The sequence below is a fragment of the Elgaria multicarinata genome, chromosome 3, assembly GCF_023053635.1.
Source record: "Elgaria multicarinata webbii isolate HBS135686 ecotype San Diego chromosome 3, rElgMul1.1.pri, whole genome shotgun sequence".
Classification (NCBI taxonomy): Eukaryota; Metazoa; Chordata; class Lepidosauria; order Squamata; family Anguidae; genus Elgaria; species Elgaria multicarinata.
Genome location: NC_086173.1, coordinates 105248517 through 105260775, shown reverse-complemented (window position 1 = coordinate 105260775; position 12259 = coordinate 105248517). Strand labels below are relative to the sequence as shown.

General features: G+C 43.2%; 1 protein-coding gene across 1 annotated transcript in view; it reads right to left on the bottom strand.

Moving 5' to 3' along the window:
- STAB1 (stabilin 1) overlaps nt 1-12259 on the bottom strand; it is a 124645-nt gene that overhangs the window by 67714 nt on the left and 44672 nt on the right. Inside the window, exons 21-29 of the mRNA XM_063121597.1 lie at nt 11993-12079; nt 11205-11316; nt 10106-10289; nt 8372-8465; nt 6076-6234; nt 4333-4428; nt 3231-3326; nt 2046-2093; nt 806-936 (exon numbers count right to left, since the gene is read on the bottom strand). Coding sequence (XP_062977667.1) covers nt 806-936; nt 2046-2093; nt 3231-3326; nt 4333-4428; nt 6076-6234; nt 8372-8465; nt 10106-10289; nt 11205-11316; nt 11993-12079 — 1007 coding nt within the window. The remainder of the gene's footprint in view (nt 1-805; nt 937-2045; nt 2094-3230; nt 3327-4332; nt 4429-6075; nt 6235-8371; nt 8466-10105; nt 10290-11204; nt 11317-11992; nt 12080-12259) is intronic.

Below are 12259 nucleotides of genomic sequence, written 5' to 3'. Positions count from 1 at the left end.
TGTAAAAAACATTTTATGCTCCAGTAGAAAATGGCCAATGTCCCCCACCAACTAATATGTTACATGGGAAGATTCTAAGGGTTCTTGAGATATTCTCCAAATTCCCATTGTAATCTGCCAACAGGAGGACATTTAGCCAGGCTTGTGTGAAAGCAACCCTTAGTTCCCTCTTTACTAGACGTTCAAACCAAAGTGGTACCTGAACAAGTAACCACATCATGCTAGGGTAAAAGGGACTTGAGTTACAATGAAGAATGTCCGTGAAATCACTATGAAATGAGACATCTTTCGGGCATTGTAACAAGGCTCCTTTAGCCTTCTTATAGCCCAAGCTCAGGAAATAAGGAACAAAGTAGCTTTTTCCACCAAGAGCCCTTCCCCATTTCTCCAAAAGGTTCAGTTACCCAAAACAGAAACCTGTAGAAAATTATTTTCAGCCAAAACAGTACTGCCAACCTCCGTGCCTGGCTTTCAGTCTGGGGAAGAGCTAATTCTGCCCTTATTGTGGCTGGCAGCAATCTTGATTGGAAGCATGGGGCGGGAAGAGAGGCTTCAACTTTGCCTCCCCCAGTGTTCCTGGATTCTTTGAAACTAGGTGAACACTTTGAAAACTGTGCTGAAAATCCCATTCTGAAATCCTTGGAGCAGCCACAGCCATATTGGAGATCAGCATTCCTATCTGTGGCATTTTAAGCATCTTAAATCAAGAGGAAATTCAGGTAATCACACACACACACACACACACACACACACACACACACACACACACACACACCACACTAAGTAAGCACAAAGCCAACAATACCTGACGAGAGTTGGTAGCATGTCGGGTTCTAGCCAGAAATCTTTTTCAGCCTTGCTCAGGTTTTGGATGGCTGTCTTCAATGGTACCAGAACTGTCACATTGGCTCCTGGTGGGATGCTGAAGAGGGATTTCTTTTGTCCAAAGTAAGACAAAAACACAATGCTTTATTGTTAGCCATCTTTGCCAACGTGGATGAAAAGGCAAGGAACGCATTCTTTATTATCACCATCACCATCGTCAATGCAATGATTCAATTCAGCAGAGGATGATATTTGCTAGAGCCTCACCACCACAGCACTTTTTACTAGTGAAGTGTAAATCACCTTTAACATGACTGTGCAAATTCTAGTGTGCAGGCCCCAAAGGCATAGGAGCATCTTATGTGACTGAAAGCATGATCTGCACAATTATCATCAGATGGCAGTAAACTCCAAGAGCAATTGCCTTCTATGTGGAGTCCAGTTCTGCAGCATCCAGAGGGCAGGACACAGAATGATGGACTCAAGTTACAGGAAGTGAGATTCCAGTTGGACATCAGGAAAAACTTCCTGACTATTGGAGCAGTATGACAATAGAACCAATTGCCTAGGGAGGTCGTGGCCTCTCCCACATTAGAGGCCTTCAAGAGGCAGCAGGACAGCCATCTGTCAGGGGTGCTTTAAGGTGGATTCCTGCATTGCGCAGGGGGTTGGACTCAGTGGCCTTATAGGCTCCTTCCAACTCTATGCTTCTATGAAAACAGAATACCACTAAGGCAGTACATATCCACAAGGATGTTCTCACTAAGATTTGCAGGCTTGTTGATCACCCATTTAAAAAAATCCAGATTTAACAGAATACTAAGGAAGTCATAAGTATCACGTTGATCCCCAAGGATCAATTTTAATTATACACAGAAGTATACCTAGGTTGCAGTTCTGTAGGCACCTTTGAGGCAGCCCTGTAGAACTAAATGGGGCATTTTTCCCTGAGCAGATTTATATGAGATGGTGCTGACAGGGCTTTATCTTTAAAAAAATATTTTCACAACAACACTGAAGCAGCCAATTTCTTTTCTTTTGCATATTAATTTTCATTTTAAAATATAAATGGAAATGTTCTGCCAGTGCAATAGTATGTTTCAGTCACATCAAATTTCAGGTTTTAGGCTATTTCTCAATTTCCCTTCTACCAAAGAAAGAAAGAAAGAGAGAGAGAGAGAACAAGCAAAAACAATTACTTTGAATGCAAAATGTCTCACCTTAATCCATCCATAGAAGGTAGAAAAGTGGTAGTTCCTTGCTAATTCCTTCAAAAAGAGAAGACCACAGATTTTTAAAGAAGTGGAGCATGCATTATATAGAGAATGGTTGTGGGTTGTAGACATTGACAAAGTCACAGTCCAAAAGAGAATACTGACAAGATTTTGCCTATAAAAACATAAATGGAATCCTTCTGGATCAGACCAAAGTTCCAAATAGTCCAGCCGGCATCCTGATTCTAATTGTGGCTAGCTAGATGAGCTTTGCCTGGCAAGCAAAGATGTTTCTATTCAAGAACTGATTTGCAATTGCTGCAGTTTGTTATTTTTTAAAATGATTTTCATTGGTGCTGTTTTACCTAATGTTTTTTTACTTTCCATTTCTGTTTTGGTGGAAAGACAGGATACATATTTAACACAGGTTCCAATCCTGCAAACCCCCAAGGTGTTGTAGGCATCTGCCCTTTTTGGTGTGCCTGGGATTTTCTCTATTTTCACAGTTAGCACTGGATTTCCGTAGTGCATTGGGAGCCTCCTTAGTAAAGGTGGCTGGCTATGAGGTCTGGTCCCGATGCTGCAAATCCCCAAGGTGTTATAAGCATCTGCCCTTTTTGGTGCACTCTGGATTTTCACTCCTCTGGAGTAAATGTTCAGGGGTTTGGTAATGGAGCCTCCTGACTAGAAGAAGCTGTGTGTGGAGTTTGGTCCCTACCCTGCAACCCAAGGTTTTCTAGCCACTGCCCCCTTTTTGAGGCACTCGAGATTTTCCTTCCTTGGTGAGTTATTGTGCAAGGGTTTGAGAGTGGATGGGGTGCCTCCTGATTGGGGGAGGTTGAGTATGAATTTTTGTCCCAATCCTGCAAATGTCCAGCACTCCAGAGTGAAACAGTACCACTGCTCGGATGGGAGGACTGCAGCAGGACAGGGGGCGGGTGAGTCACATTACATACAATAGCTTAATAAACTATTCACAGTAGCTTATTAGCCTGCTCATGTGGTGGGAGATCATGAGCTATTTAAAAACACAAGCTACTGTGAATAGCTTATTAAGCCATCATGGGCTATTGTGATGTCCAAACGTAGGCTATAATTATGCTCTACCACTGAGCTACAGTTCTTCCCCTGCATTCATGAAGTCAGCTTATTCTCTCCTCTTGTAAGGGAATAGAAATCATTCTTGTTTACCTTCATTACATCACCATAACATAGAATTCCATCTCCCATGTATCCTTCAGAGCAACGGCAAGCCTTCTCCCCAGGACTAACAGTCTCACACACAGCCTGTTAGGTTTGAAACAACAGAAACAAAACTCAGCAGGATAATTATCTAATAAAACAGGCATGGGTCAGTATTATCCACACAAGAAACTTATGGCTAAGCAATGACCAAAGCACCCTGGTCTCCTGCGACACATTCTAGGCCTTTAATTACAATTTTTTTTTCATCTTCCTGGTTCCTGTACTGCAGTAGCTGATTTTCACTGTACAGAAGCCAAATTATTTCACCCTGTTTCATACGATCAAAAGATAAGCGCAGGGATAAAAATGTGTGTGAAGTACTGTTCTTATCAGACTTTACATGCACATCACAGCACAATCCATTATGCATAAAAAAAGGCAAGAAGAGAAATGACAATCCATATACTCAGGTGACATTTATTTATTTACAAAATTTGTGTATCTGGAAGAGATTCCAGAGCAGGGAACAAGAATTAAAACAGTAAAAGATACAAAAATTAAAATACCAATACAATTATATACCTGAAACAGTTGTATAATGAACCCCACTTTCCCCCCAGTCAAAAACTGGGAACATGGGACTTATTATGATAACAGTACAAAAAATAAAGTCACTTAAGGTTGATTGGTTTAGAATTTGGTCTCCCCTCTGCATAGACAAGCAGTCACCTTACAGGTGAGAATACAACTACTTATGCAGTTCAACAGCATCATGGGCTGATGTAAGTTGGTGGATAATATATATAGAAAGCTGAAGGCTGTTGGAAAGGCAGTTTACTGTGAACTCATCTGACTTTCACCTCTGGTGTTAAAAAAAAGAGAGTTCTACATTGTTTCAAAAACCTGCAAAACCTGTTTGGCCAGAGGAAAAACTGGGACAAAAGAAATGAGTCTGCATATAATAAGAAATGATGCCTCTCTCAAAATTTACTGCCTACTTCCAGTTTCTTGAAACACAAGGGCAGTGTTTCCGATTCAGTATACAGCCCTTCAAGATAACAACTAGGTTTCACAAGGCAGCATTCTCTAACTGGTTCCAGTTTCTTACCAATTCATGGCAGCCCCCATTGTCAGTCAAGCAAGGATCAATGGGGTCACAGTTGTAACCATCGCCATCATAGCCTCGCTTGCACATACAACTGCTCTGAAAGAAGAAACAGCAGGAACAACGGTTTATTTATTTATTTATTACATTTTTATACCGCCCAATAGCCGAAGCTCTCTGGGCGGTTCACAAAAATTACTACTTGATATTAAAAAAAATTCCACCAACCCCATACCAATGGTTTTTTTTAGATGACTCCTTTTTAAAACCTTTTTTGATGACTCCTTGAAAGTTGAAAATGAAAACAAATGGCTTTTAATGGGGATATTTGGAACTTGCAACATTGAAACCACTGAAACAAAAGCACCGAAGGGTTGTCAAATACAGCTCACTTATATGCAGTAATTAGCCCTCTTCATGGGAACTCCATAAGCGTGTTCAACTGAACATATTTTCAGACCCCTCTTCAGACCATGCTCAACGCACAAAGGTTTAACCAGAAGCTGGGTATGTGGGGATGCTGGGTGCAGGGCTTACATGTGCAGCCATGCCCCTGTACCCAGTTCAGCCCTAGAGGTGAGCAAGTATAGCTCAATGCGGAGAGCCCCTGCTTTGCATGCAGAAGGTCCCAGGTTCAATCCCCAGCATCTCCAGGTAGGGCTGGAAAAACTCCTACCTGAAACCCCAGAGAGCCATTGCTGCCAGTCAGTGCAGACAAAACTGGGCTACATGGACCAAAGGTCTGACTCAGAATCAGGCAGCTTCCTATGTTCATGTTACATTCTGGAATTTTAATTCTGATCCTCATTTTCACTAAAATTGATTTCTTTCAACACAATTGCACATAGCGGCCTTCCCCACCCTAGCGCCCTCCAGTTGTATTGATCTGCAATCCCAACATCCCTAGACAGCATGGCCACTGGGAATGATGGGAGTTGCAGCCCAACACGTCTGAAGGACACCAGATTGGAGAAGGCTGGCGTACAGTTTCAAAACATTAAGGGGCGAACTACGTATTAGGGTGGCATGACCCACGTGTCAGTATGTGTCTGGGAGGGGTGTGCCAGCATGTGGCCCTGCAGTCTCTTTACACATGTGTAACCATAAGTAAAGAATCTGGGTGAGGCACCAGGACTTAGTCAAACACGGAAGCCCTTCTTTTTACTAAACTTAAGAATCTATTAGTAACAACTTAACCATTAACACACTGTGAGTCCCTGAGTTATCTCAGCTCCTAAATAGCTGTTCAACCATTCCTGCAGGGCCCTGCATGTTGCCCAGGTAAACTTCTTATGCCACTCCTGAAATGCTGCTCACACTGGCAGGCTGCCCAATTCCCTGCTCCTTGCAGCCATTCTGTCTAACGTCACCTTCTCTTTCTTATCTTCCCCAAAACCCTTGGAAACCTTCCTCCTTTCCTTTTTCTTCCTCCTCCTCTCCCCCTTTCTCTCTCCCCTGCTCTCTCTTCTAACCACTCCCAACTGCCAACCCTTCTATTCCCCTCCTTCTGTTACCATGACAACCCATGTCACACATGTGATACCCCATCACAACAGCAATGTGCAAGGAGCATTTCGGTTAGAGCATCTTCACAATAGAATGTACCATGTACCCAGGGCTGACATCTAGAGTATGTAGACTCTCTAGGAAGGGAACATATTGAGGGTTTCTTGCTCAAGGACCCTTAAATACCTGCAGATGCCCACAGATTTTTTTCAGTAAGATCAGAGAGAATGCTAACTCTACCTGGCCAGGCCCAACATAATTGCAGTCAGCATTGACATGGCAGCCTCCTCTGGTCTCCGTTGCACAGTTGTCAATGGGGACACAGGCCTTTCCATCCCCAGTCCAACCCCTGTTGCACTGGCAGGTTGCTGTACCCAGCCCTGTTGTGGTACACATGGCCTGGTAAGAAATAGGAGAAGAGCAAATTAAGCAAGAACTACAAGAAGCCCTCCCAAGCCAGAACGGGGGAAGGAAATGTTCACATCTGTGGAGCTTAATATTTTGCACAAACATGGTTTTCTACTCAAGAGAATCAGAACTGATTTGGTAGGAATCACGACCTCTAGCTTAGTGCTAAATTGCTTTGAACTCTCTAGAAAATGCCGCTGTACTGCCAACTGGCTGCCTAAGTGACATGTGTCACTGGAGAATGACAAAGGAATCTAATACATTTTAACATTTGATTCAATTAAATTACCAATGGTGCTCAAGGCAGCTGACAGTACTTAGGTCAAAATTAAAAGACCTTAATTTTATTTATTATATTTATTACATTTATAGCCCACCTTCTTTCCTCCAAGGAACCCATGTTGTCCTCACAACAACAACCCTGTGAGGTAGGCTGGGCTGAGAGTCTGTGACTGGCCCAAAGTCACCCGGTGGGTTTCCATGGCTGAGTGGGGACTAGAACCCTTGTCTCCCAACTCCCAGTCCAACACCTTAGCCACTACACCACACTGGCCACTATACCACCCTTGTCAATCAGGGCTGTCAGGGCTGGAGCTGGAATTTGAATTGGAGTTACAATGTTGGATGAAAGGCGTGTCTAATCCCTTCTCCCAGCACCACGGCCCTGAACCAAATTGTCCTCCAGCACCTGATACAATTTGAAGAGCAGAAAACACACAAGCAAAATAGCCCTGTTTGGGCATAATGCTGGAACAGGGTATATAAAGTGTGTGTAGGAGACACAGGGCCATGCGTATTGGACCTGCCACCATCATCCCTGTGCGTACTGACCTCACTCCCTTGGTCCTTGTCATCCCTGCACTAAGGAAGGAAGTCTGAAGGGAGCTTCTATTCACATTTCCTTGAACACAAGTGAACTCCCCCCATACCCCATCACAGTTAAGAACCCTGATAAAGCAGGAACCCCAACTGCATGGGAAGTTCTATTCAAATTCAAGAGAATGTGGGCATAAAGAGCCTTCAGAACTTTTTGCTCAACCCACCAAGGTCAGGAACAAGGAAAGTGGGGTTGGAGATGTTAGGGGCAGGAAGGGCGTGTGCTCCCCTCTGCCCCTCACTTATACATTTATATATCCTATTCAGGCATAACTCCTGAACAGGTGCTCTATTCTATCAACTATAGTCCAGGTTTCTCGTTTTTCTCAACTCCTGGCCTTTGTACTATAACTCAGAGGTGGGCAGAAAGTAAATCTTCAGATGTTTTAGATGCCAACTCCTAGCATTCCCGACCATTAGCCATGCAGGCTGAGGCTTCTGAGAGTTGAAGTCCAAAACATCTGGAGATCTACCTTTCGCCAACCTGTTATTACTCGTCATCAGCCCCTGGCTGTGAATGGAGGACAGAGATTCTGCTGGATAGCTAGGCCTTTTGGTACACCAGTACAGGTAAAAGTGGATATAGGTGAGCAGACATCCCCATTATGTCTTGCCTACTAAAACCTGCTCCTTGAACACAAGCCAAAAAGATATTTGCATATATCTATATCCTACACTGCCCCTACACCACAGTGAAGGGCACATAAGACAAAGCCTTCTTGAGAAACATATTCCCTGTCGATGGATTCAAAGGAATTTCCTGTCCTTTGACAGTAATAAGGGGGAAAAGATACAGGTGATACAGGGCATTGCAACACTTCCTTGAAAAGGGATGGCCTCACCCTGTTCCAGGTTTCTGGCAATTGGTTTCTTTCTTCCTGCTGCAGAAGTTCATACCCACACTAATTCTCTTTTTGCAGCTCTCCTCACCCACCCAATCAACCACCACCAGGATTTTGCTCAAGTTGTTGGTTAAAATAAAAAGTCAGGGCAAAATGACATGATGCAACTTATATCAATTGGCCCATAAGTGCTCACACCCTGACTCAAAGGCTGGCATAGTTTTAATCCTACTTCATGGATGGATTGAAATTGTACAAGGCAGGAAGCCAGGAATAATAATGTCTCAGCTCCACACACTACTCATTTATTCTAAAGTATCCTTCTCTGGAGACACCTTTGGGCAATTGCATGTTTAAAAGAAACAAAAATAATAACGGATCAGCAATGTAAGCCTGCTTTTCCCACATACATTTTCTGAACATCCTGCTTGTTCTGGATCACTGCAGACATCAATGGGCTTGCAGGAAAACCCATCTCCTTCATACCCATCGAGGCAGATGCACCTTGGAGATAAGCAGAGAGAACTGCTATTTCACAAAGCAGTTATTGCTACTAACAACACCTTGTCATTCAGTTTCAGCAAATACCTCTCAAGCCCCCACTATCCCACATTTGCGCTCCTGCCGGTTGTCCCATGGCAAGGAGTGAGCAGGGCTTTGAAACCCATCACAAGGGACACACGGAGGCCTTTCGGCTTGCTGGCCCACCCCCCTCCTCCCTGTCTGTCGATGGTGACCAATCAGGGGTCACTGATGGCCAGGCCACACCTCCGACGCAACAACAGAGCAAGGCAACCAATGGCAGATGCTGTCGCCACCTTGCTGCAAGAGGAAAAAGTCAGGGTAAGTCCCCAACTTTTTAAATTCAGAGCTTCAGGGAAAGCCCTGGAATGGCTCCGCAATGGCTGCTGCATCATATAAATGGTGCAGGAAGAGAAGGGAAACCCTGTGAGGGAGTGAAAAAGCAAGCTGAAGGCAGGGGCGGAACCAAGGACAATCTCGCAAAATATTATTTATATAAAAGTAATTATGTATTTCAAGGCATAGTTGCTTGGAAAGTGATTTCTATTGTAAATATTTTGCTACAAAAGATTTTTTTGTTTTCAGATAAGCCCTGAGGAAGGACGTTTTTTGTCCGAATCACGTAGGCACCTTCATTAAACCCTTTTTATACAAATAATATTTTGTGAGATTGTCCTTGGTTCCGCCCCTGCCTTCAGCATCATATAAATGGCCTAGCACCACTGTGGAGCCAGGCTGGGACTTTCCATTTGTCAAGACAACCCCTAGGATCCTGTATCATTAGGAAACAAACGCTATGCCCCTTGATCACAGTAAGAATACCTCCCTTCTCTCTCCCTTGCCTGGCCGAAAGTATTTCACAAGGCTTGCAAAAAGCTAATGGAGGACCTTCTTCTTTTTTAGGTCTCCCCACCAGGAAGGAGGCAAATTTCAGAAAACAAGCAGCTGGAGTGAAGGATTGAGTCTCCCTAACCGACACGCAGAGGGACTCCATAGGAGTAAAAAAAAGAGGGAGTCCGTCCACTGCACAATATGTACATAAAAGTACTGAGTAGTTTGACTCATGCTGTGTGATTTTCTAGGGCATATGGCAAAACCTAAGTGCAGTCCTAAGTATAGTCAGTACCACTGAAAGAGGGAGGATAGGCAAATCTCTGTTTTGCTTTCTCCTGGTTTCGAGTTTTGTAAATCTCAGGTGCTTTCTCCCCTGACTATTAAGTGCTTTGGAAATTTTGGTAAATCCTTTTCAAAACTGAACTGAAACAAAACTTTTGCCCATGTGTACAATGGATTCGATGAGACTTGCGCCCTAGTAAGTGTGCTTAGGACCTAAGCCTAAATCAGTTTGCCTGCATGTGTTGCTCCATTACATCCCCCACTTTCCTTTGCAAAAGGAGAGATGAAAAGGATAACAGCTTATCACATTTTCACACTATTAAGTTTCCAGAAACACCTTTTAGGTGAAGCTAGAGAGGGTATGAGTGGTGACGCAGTAGAGCTTTTTCTCAATGGAAAGGTGAGATACATTTTCCACAGTTCAAGTTGGGTTAGGGCTCTAACTTCAGTCTAGCACTCTCTGCAGAAAGAGTGTCCCCACCCACCCCCACTGTAAAGGCAGCTACCTTGCAGTGCCATTCTCACTGCAGACTGCATTCAGATGGCAGTAGACAGAGGCACCCACAGGTCCGCAGTTCTGATTGGTCTTATCACAGAATTCCCCAGTGTATCCAGCCTTACACGTCCTAGCCTGGCACACCCCTCTGCTTCCAGGTCTGTTGTCACAAATTCCATGGACGCAACCACAATCTGCCAAGGAGAAATATTTGGCTAAACCACAAAGATCCTTTTTAACTTTCATTAAAAATGCACATGCACACACACCAAAGGTAACCTTGTTGATAGGGATGCCTGAGAAATCTGCGAGGGAATAAAAAGAGTTTGGATTTTTTTTAATCTGACCAGCAAATTCCACAGCAGAGCGGCTTTTTCCCCGCTGGGTGGATTCTGTGGACTGCTTTAATAAGTTCCCCAAATTTTGTGCAAATTTATTAAAAATAAAAATATGTGGGTTTTTTTTTTTAAAAAAAAAATTGGCCCCAAATACACATTTCCACCATAGGCTAAAGATTGAAAATGCATATTTGTGCATTTTGGAGGGATTTGAGCATTTGTGCAAGTGCGAATTTGTGGAAATTTGGAATCTAAAATCCCCCAATTCCATCGATGAGCAGACAATGGAATGAAAGGTACCTGACAATCCAAGAAATGCAGACAGAATGGATTTTACACAATCCATAAATCCAAAACCTATTTTAGGTTAATACCTTTATTAAGTCAGATAAAAAAGATCACAAAAAATCTGCATATTTCTGAGATCGCCAGTTCTCTTCATCAGGCAAGTTGTTTCAAAAAGCAAGATTACCTGGAGCCACGGTTGTGGGTGAAGGGAATAGGGGAGAAAAAAGTCAGACTTGGTAGTGATCCGAATGTTGGCATGTGCAAAGTCCCAAGATAAAGGAGGGGACGTTGGGGTGGAGCTCTGCAGACATTCAAATTAGAATCTGAAGATCATTTGGTTGACCTAATAAAGTTATTACACTAATACGGACTTTGAAATTTTACTCTCTGTATTTCCACAAAATGCTTTCTTAAATAACTGTGATGAGATGGAAAGTTGGTCACCCATCAAGGTTGCTCTCTTGCACATTCAGAGTCACAGACCTTCATCACAGTTCTGCCCATGCTTGTTTGGGTTTGAACAGATGTGGCAGGCAGCTCCTTTGAAACCCTGAAAGCAGCGGCACTGGCCATTCCCTCGAATCCCATCAGAGCACTGAAGAGGAAAGACAAATTTCAGCACAATAAATGGGATGTCATGTTGCAAGACAAAACTCAAAAGGATTTCACAGAAGGAACCGCGCAGGGGGCCTTCCCAGCGCAGTGATCCTTGCAGGCTCTACAGAGTTTACTTAGTTTTTCCTGAAGCAACTTGATTCTTGCAGCTACCTAGTTTCATGTGGATCTTCGCTGAATTTGTCTACAATTCGGTGTTCAGCTCTAAATTAATTACTTCTACACCTGGCAGTTACATGACATGACAAGTGCGCACCTACATTGCACTGTGAAGTCAATGAAAAAAGTAGAACAAAGCCTCTCAGTGATCATTTTTGTTGTTGTAGTGGGGTCACTCCTATGGTCATGCAGTTCTGGAGACAGTTCATCCATTACTTCCCTTTATAAGTCCATTATGCAACCATGAATATTCAGCACTGCCCATTACTACAGTAACAAAGCCTGCTTGTTTTAATCAAGTATGGCCTTTTGGTTTCTCTTTGTAAGTTCAACACAATACATTTGTAATGTTGCTGCTTAACGCTCAGATCAAAATTCACCAGGCATACATCCTTTTGAAAAAATTAGCTAGTTTCATTAGTATGGTGTCCACTGTCAATCTAAAAACTAAGGCTCTCACACTTTCCCAACTTCACAGAAGGCTCTTTGCCACTTACATTTCCTCTGCCATAGCATGAATTGGTAAATCCACCAGGACACGGGGTGCAGGAGGGACCAAAGAACCCTTTGCAGCATCCAGATGTCTAAAAAAAGAGATGAATGACATCGCTTGAAATGATACCATCATTCCTTACATTTAAAGAAACTGTTCCAACTGTGCACCTTCATTGCACCATGAAGCCAATGGAAAAAAGTCACTTTATACTAGAAAAACTAGCCCACGTTTCATGGGAGCTTCAACTTTTAAACCCTTGTTTCATTTT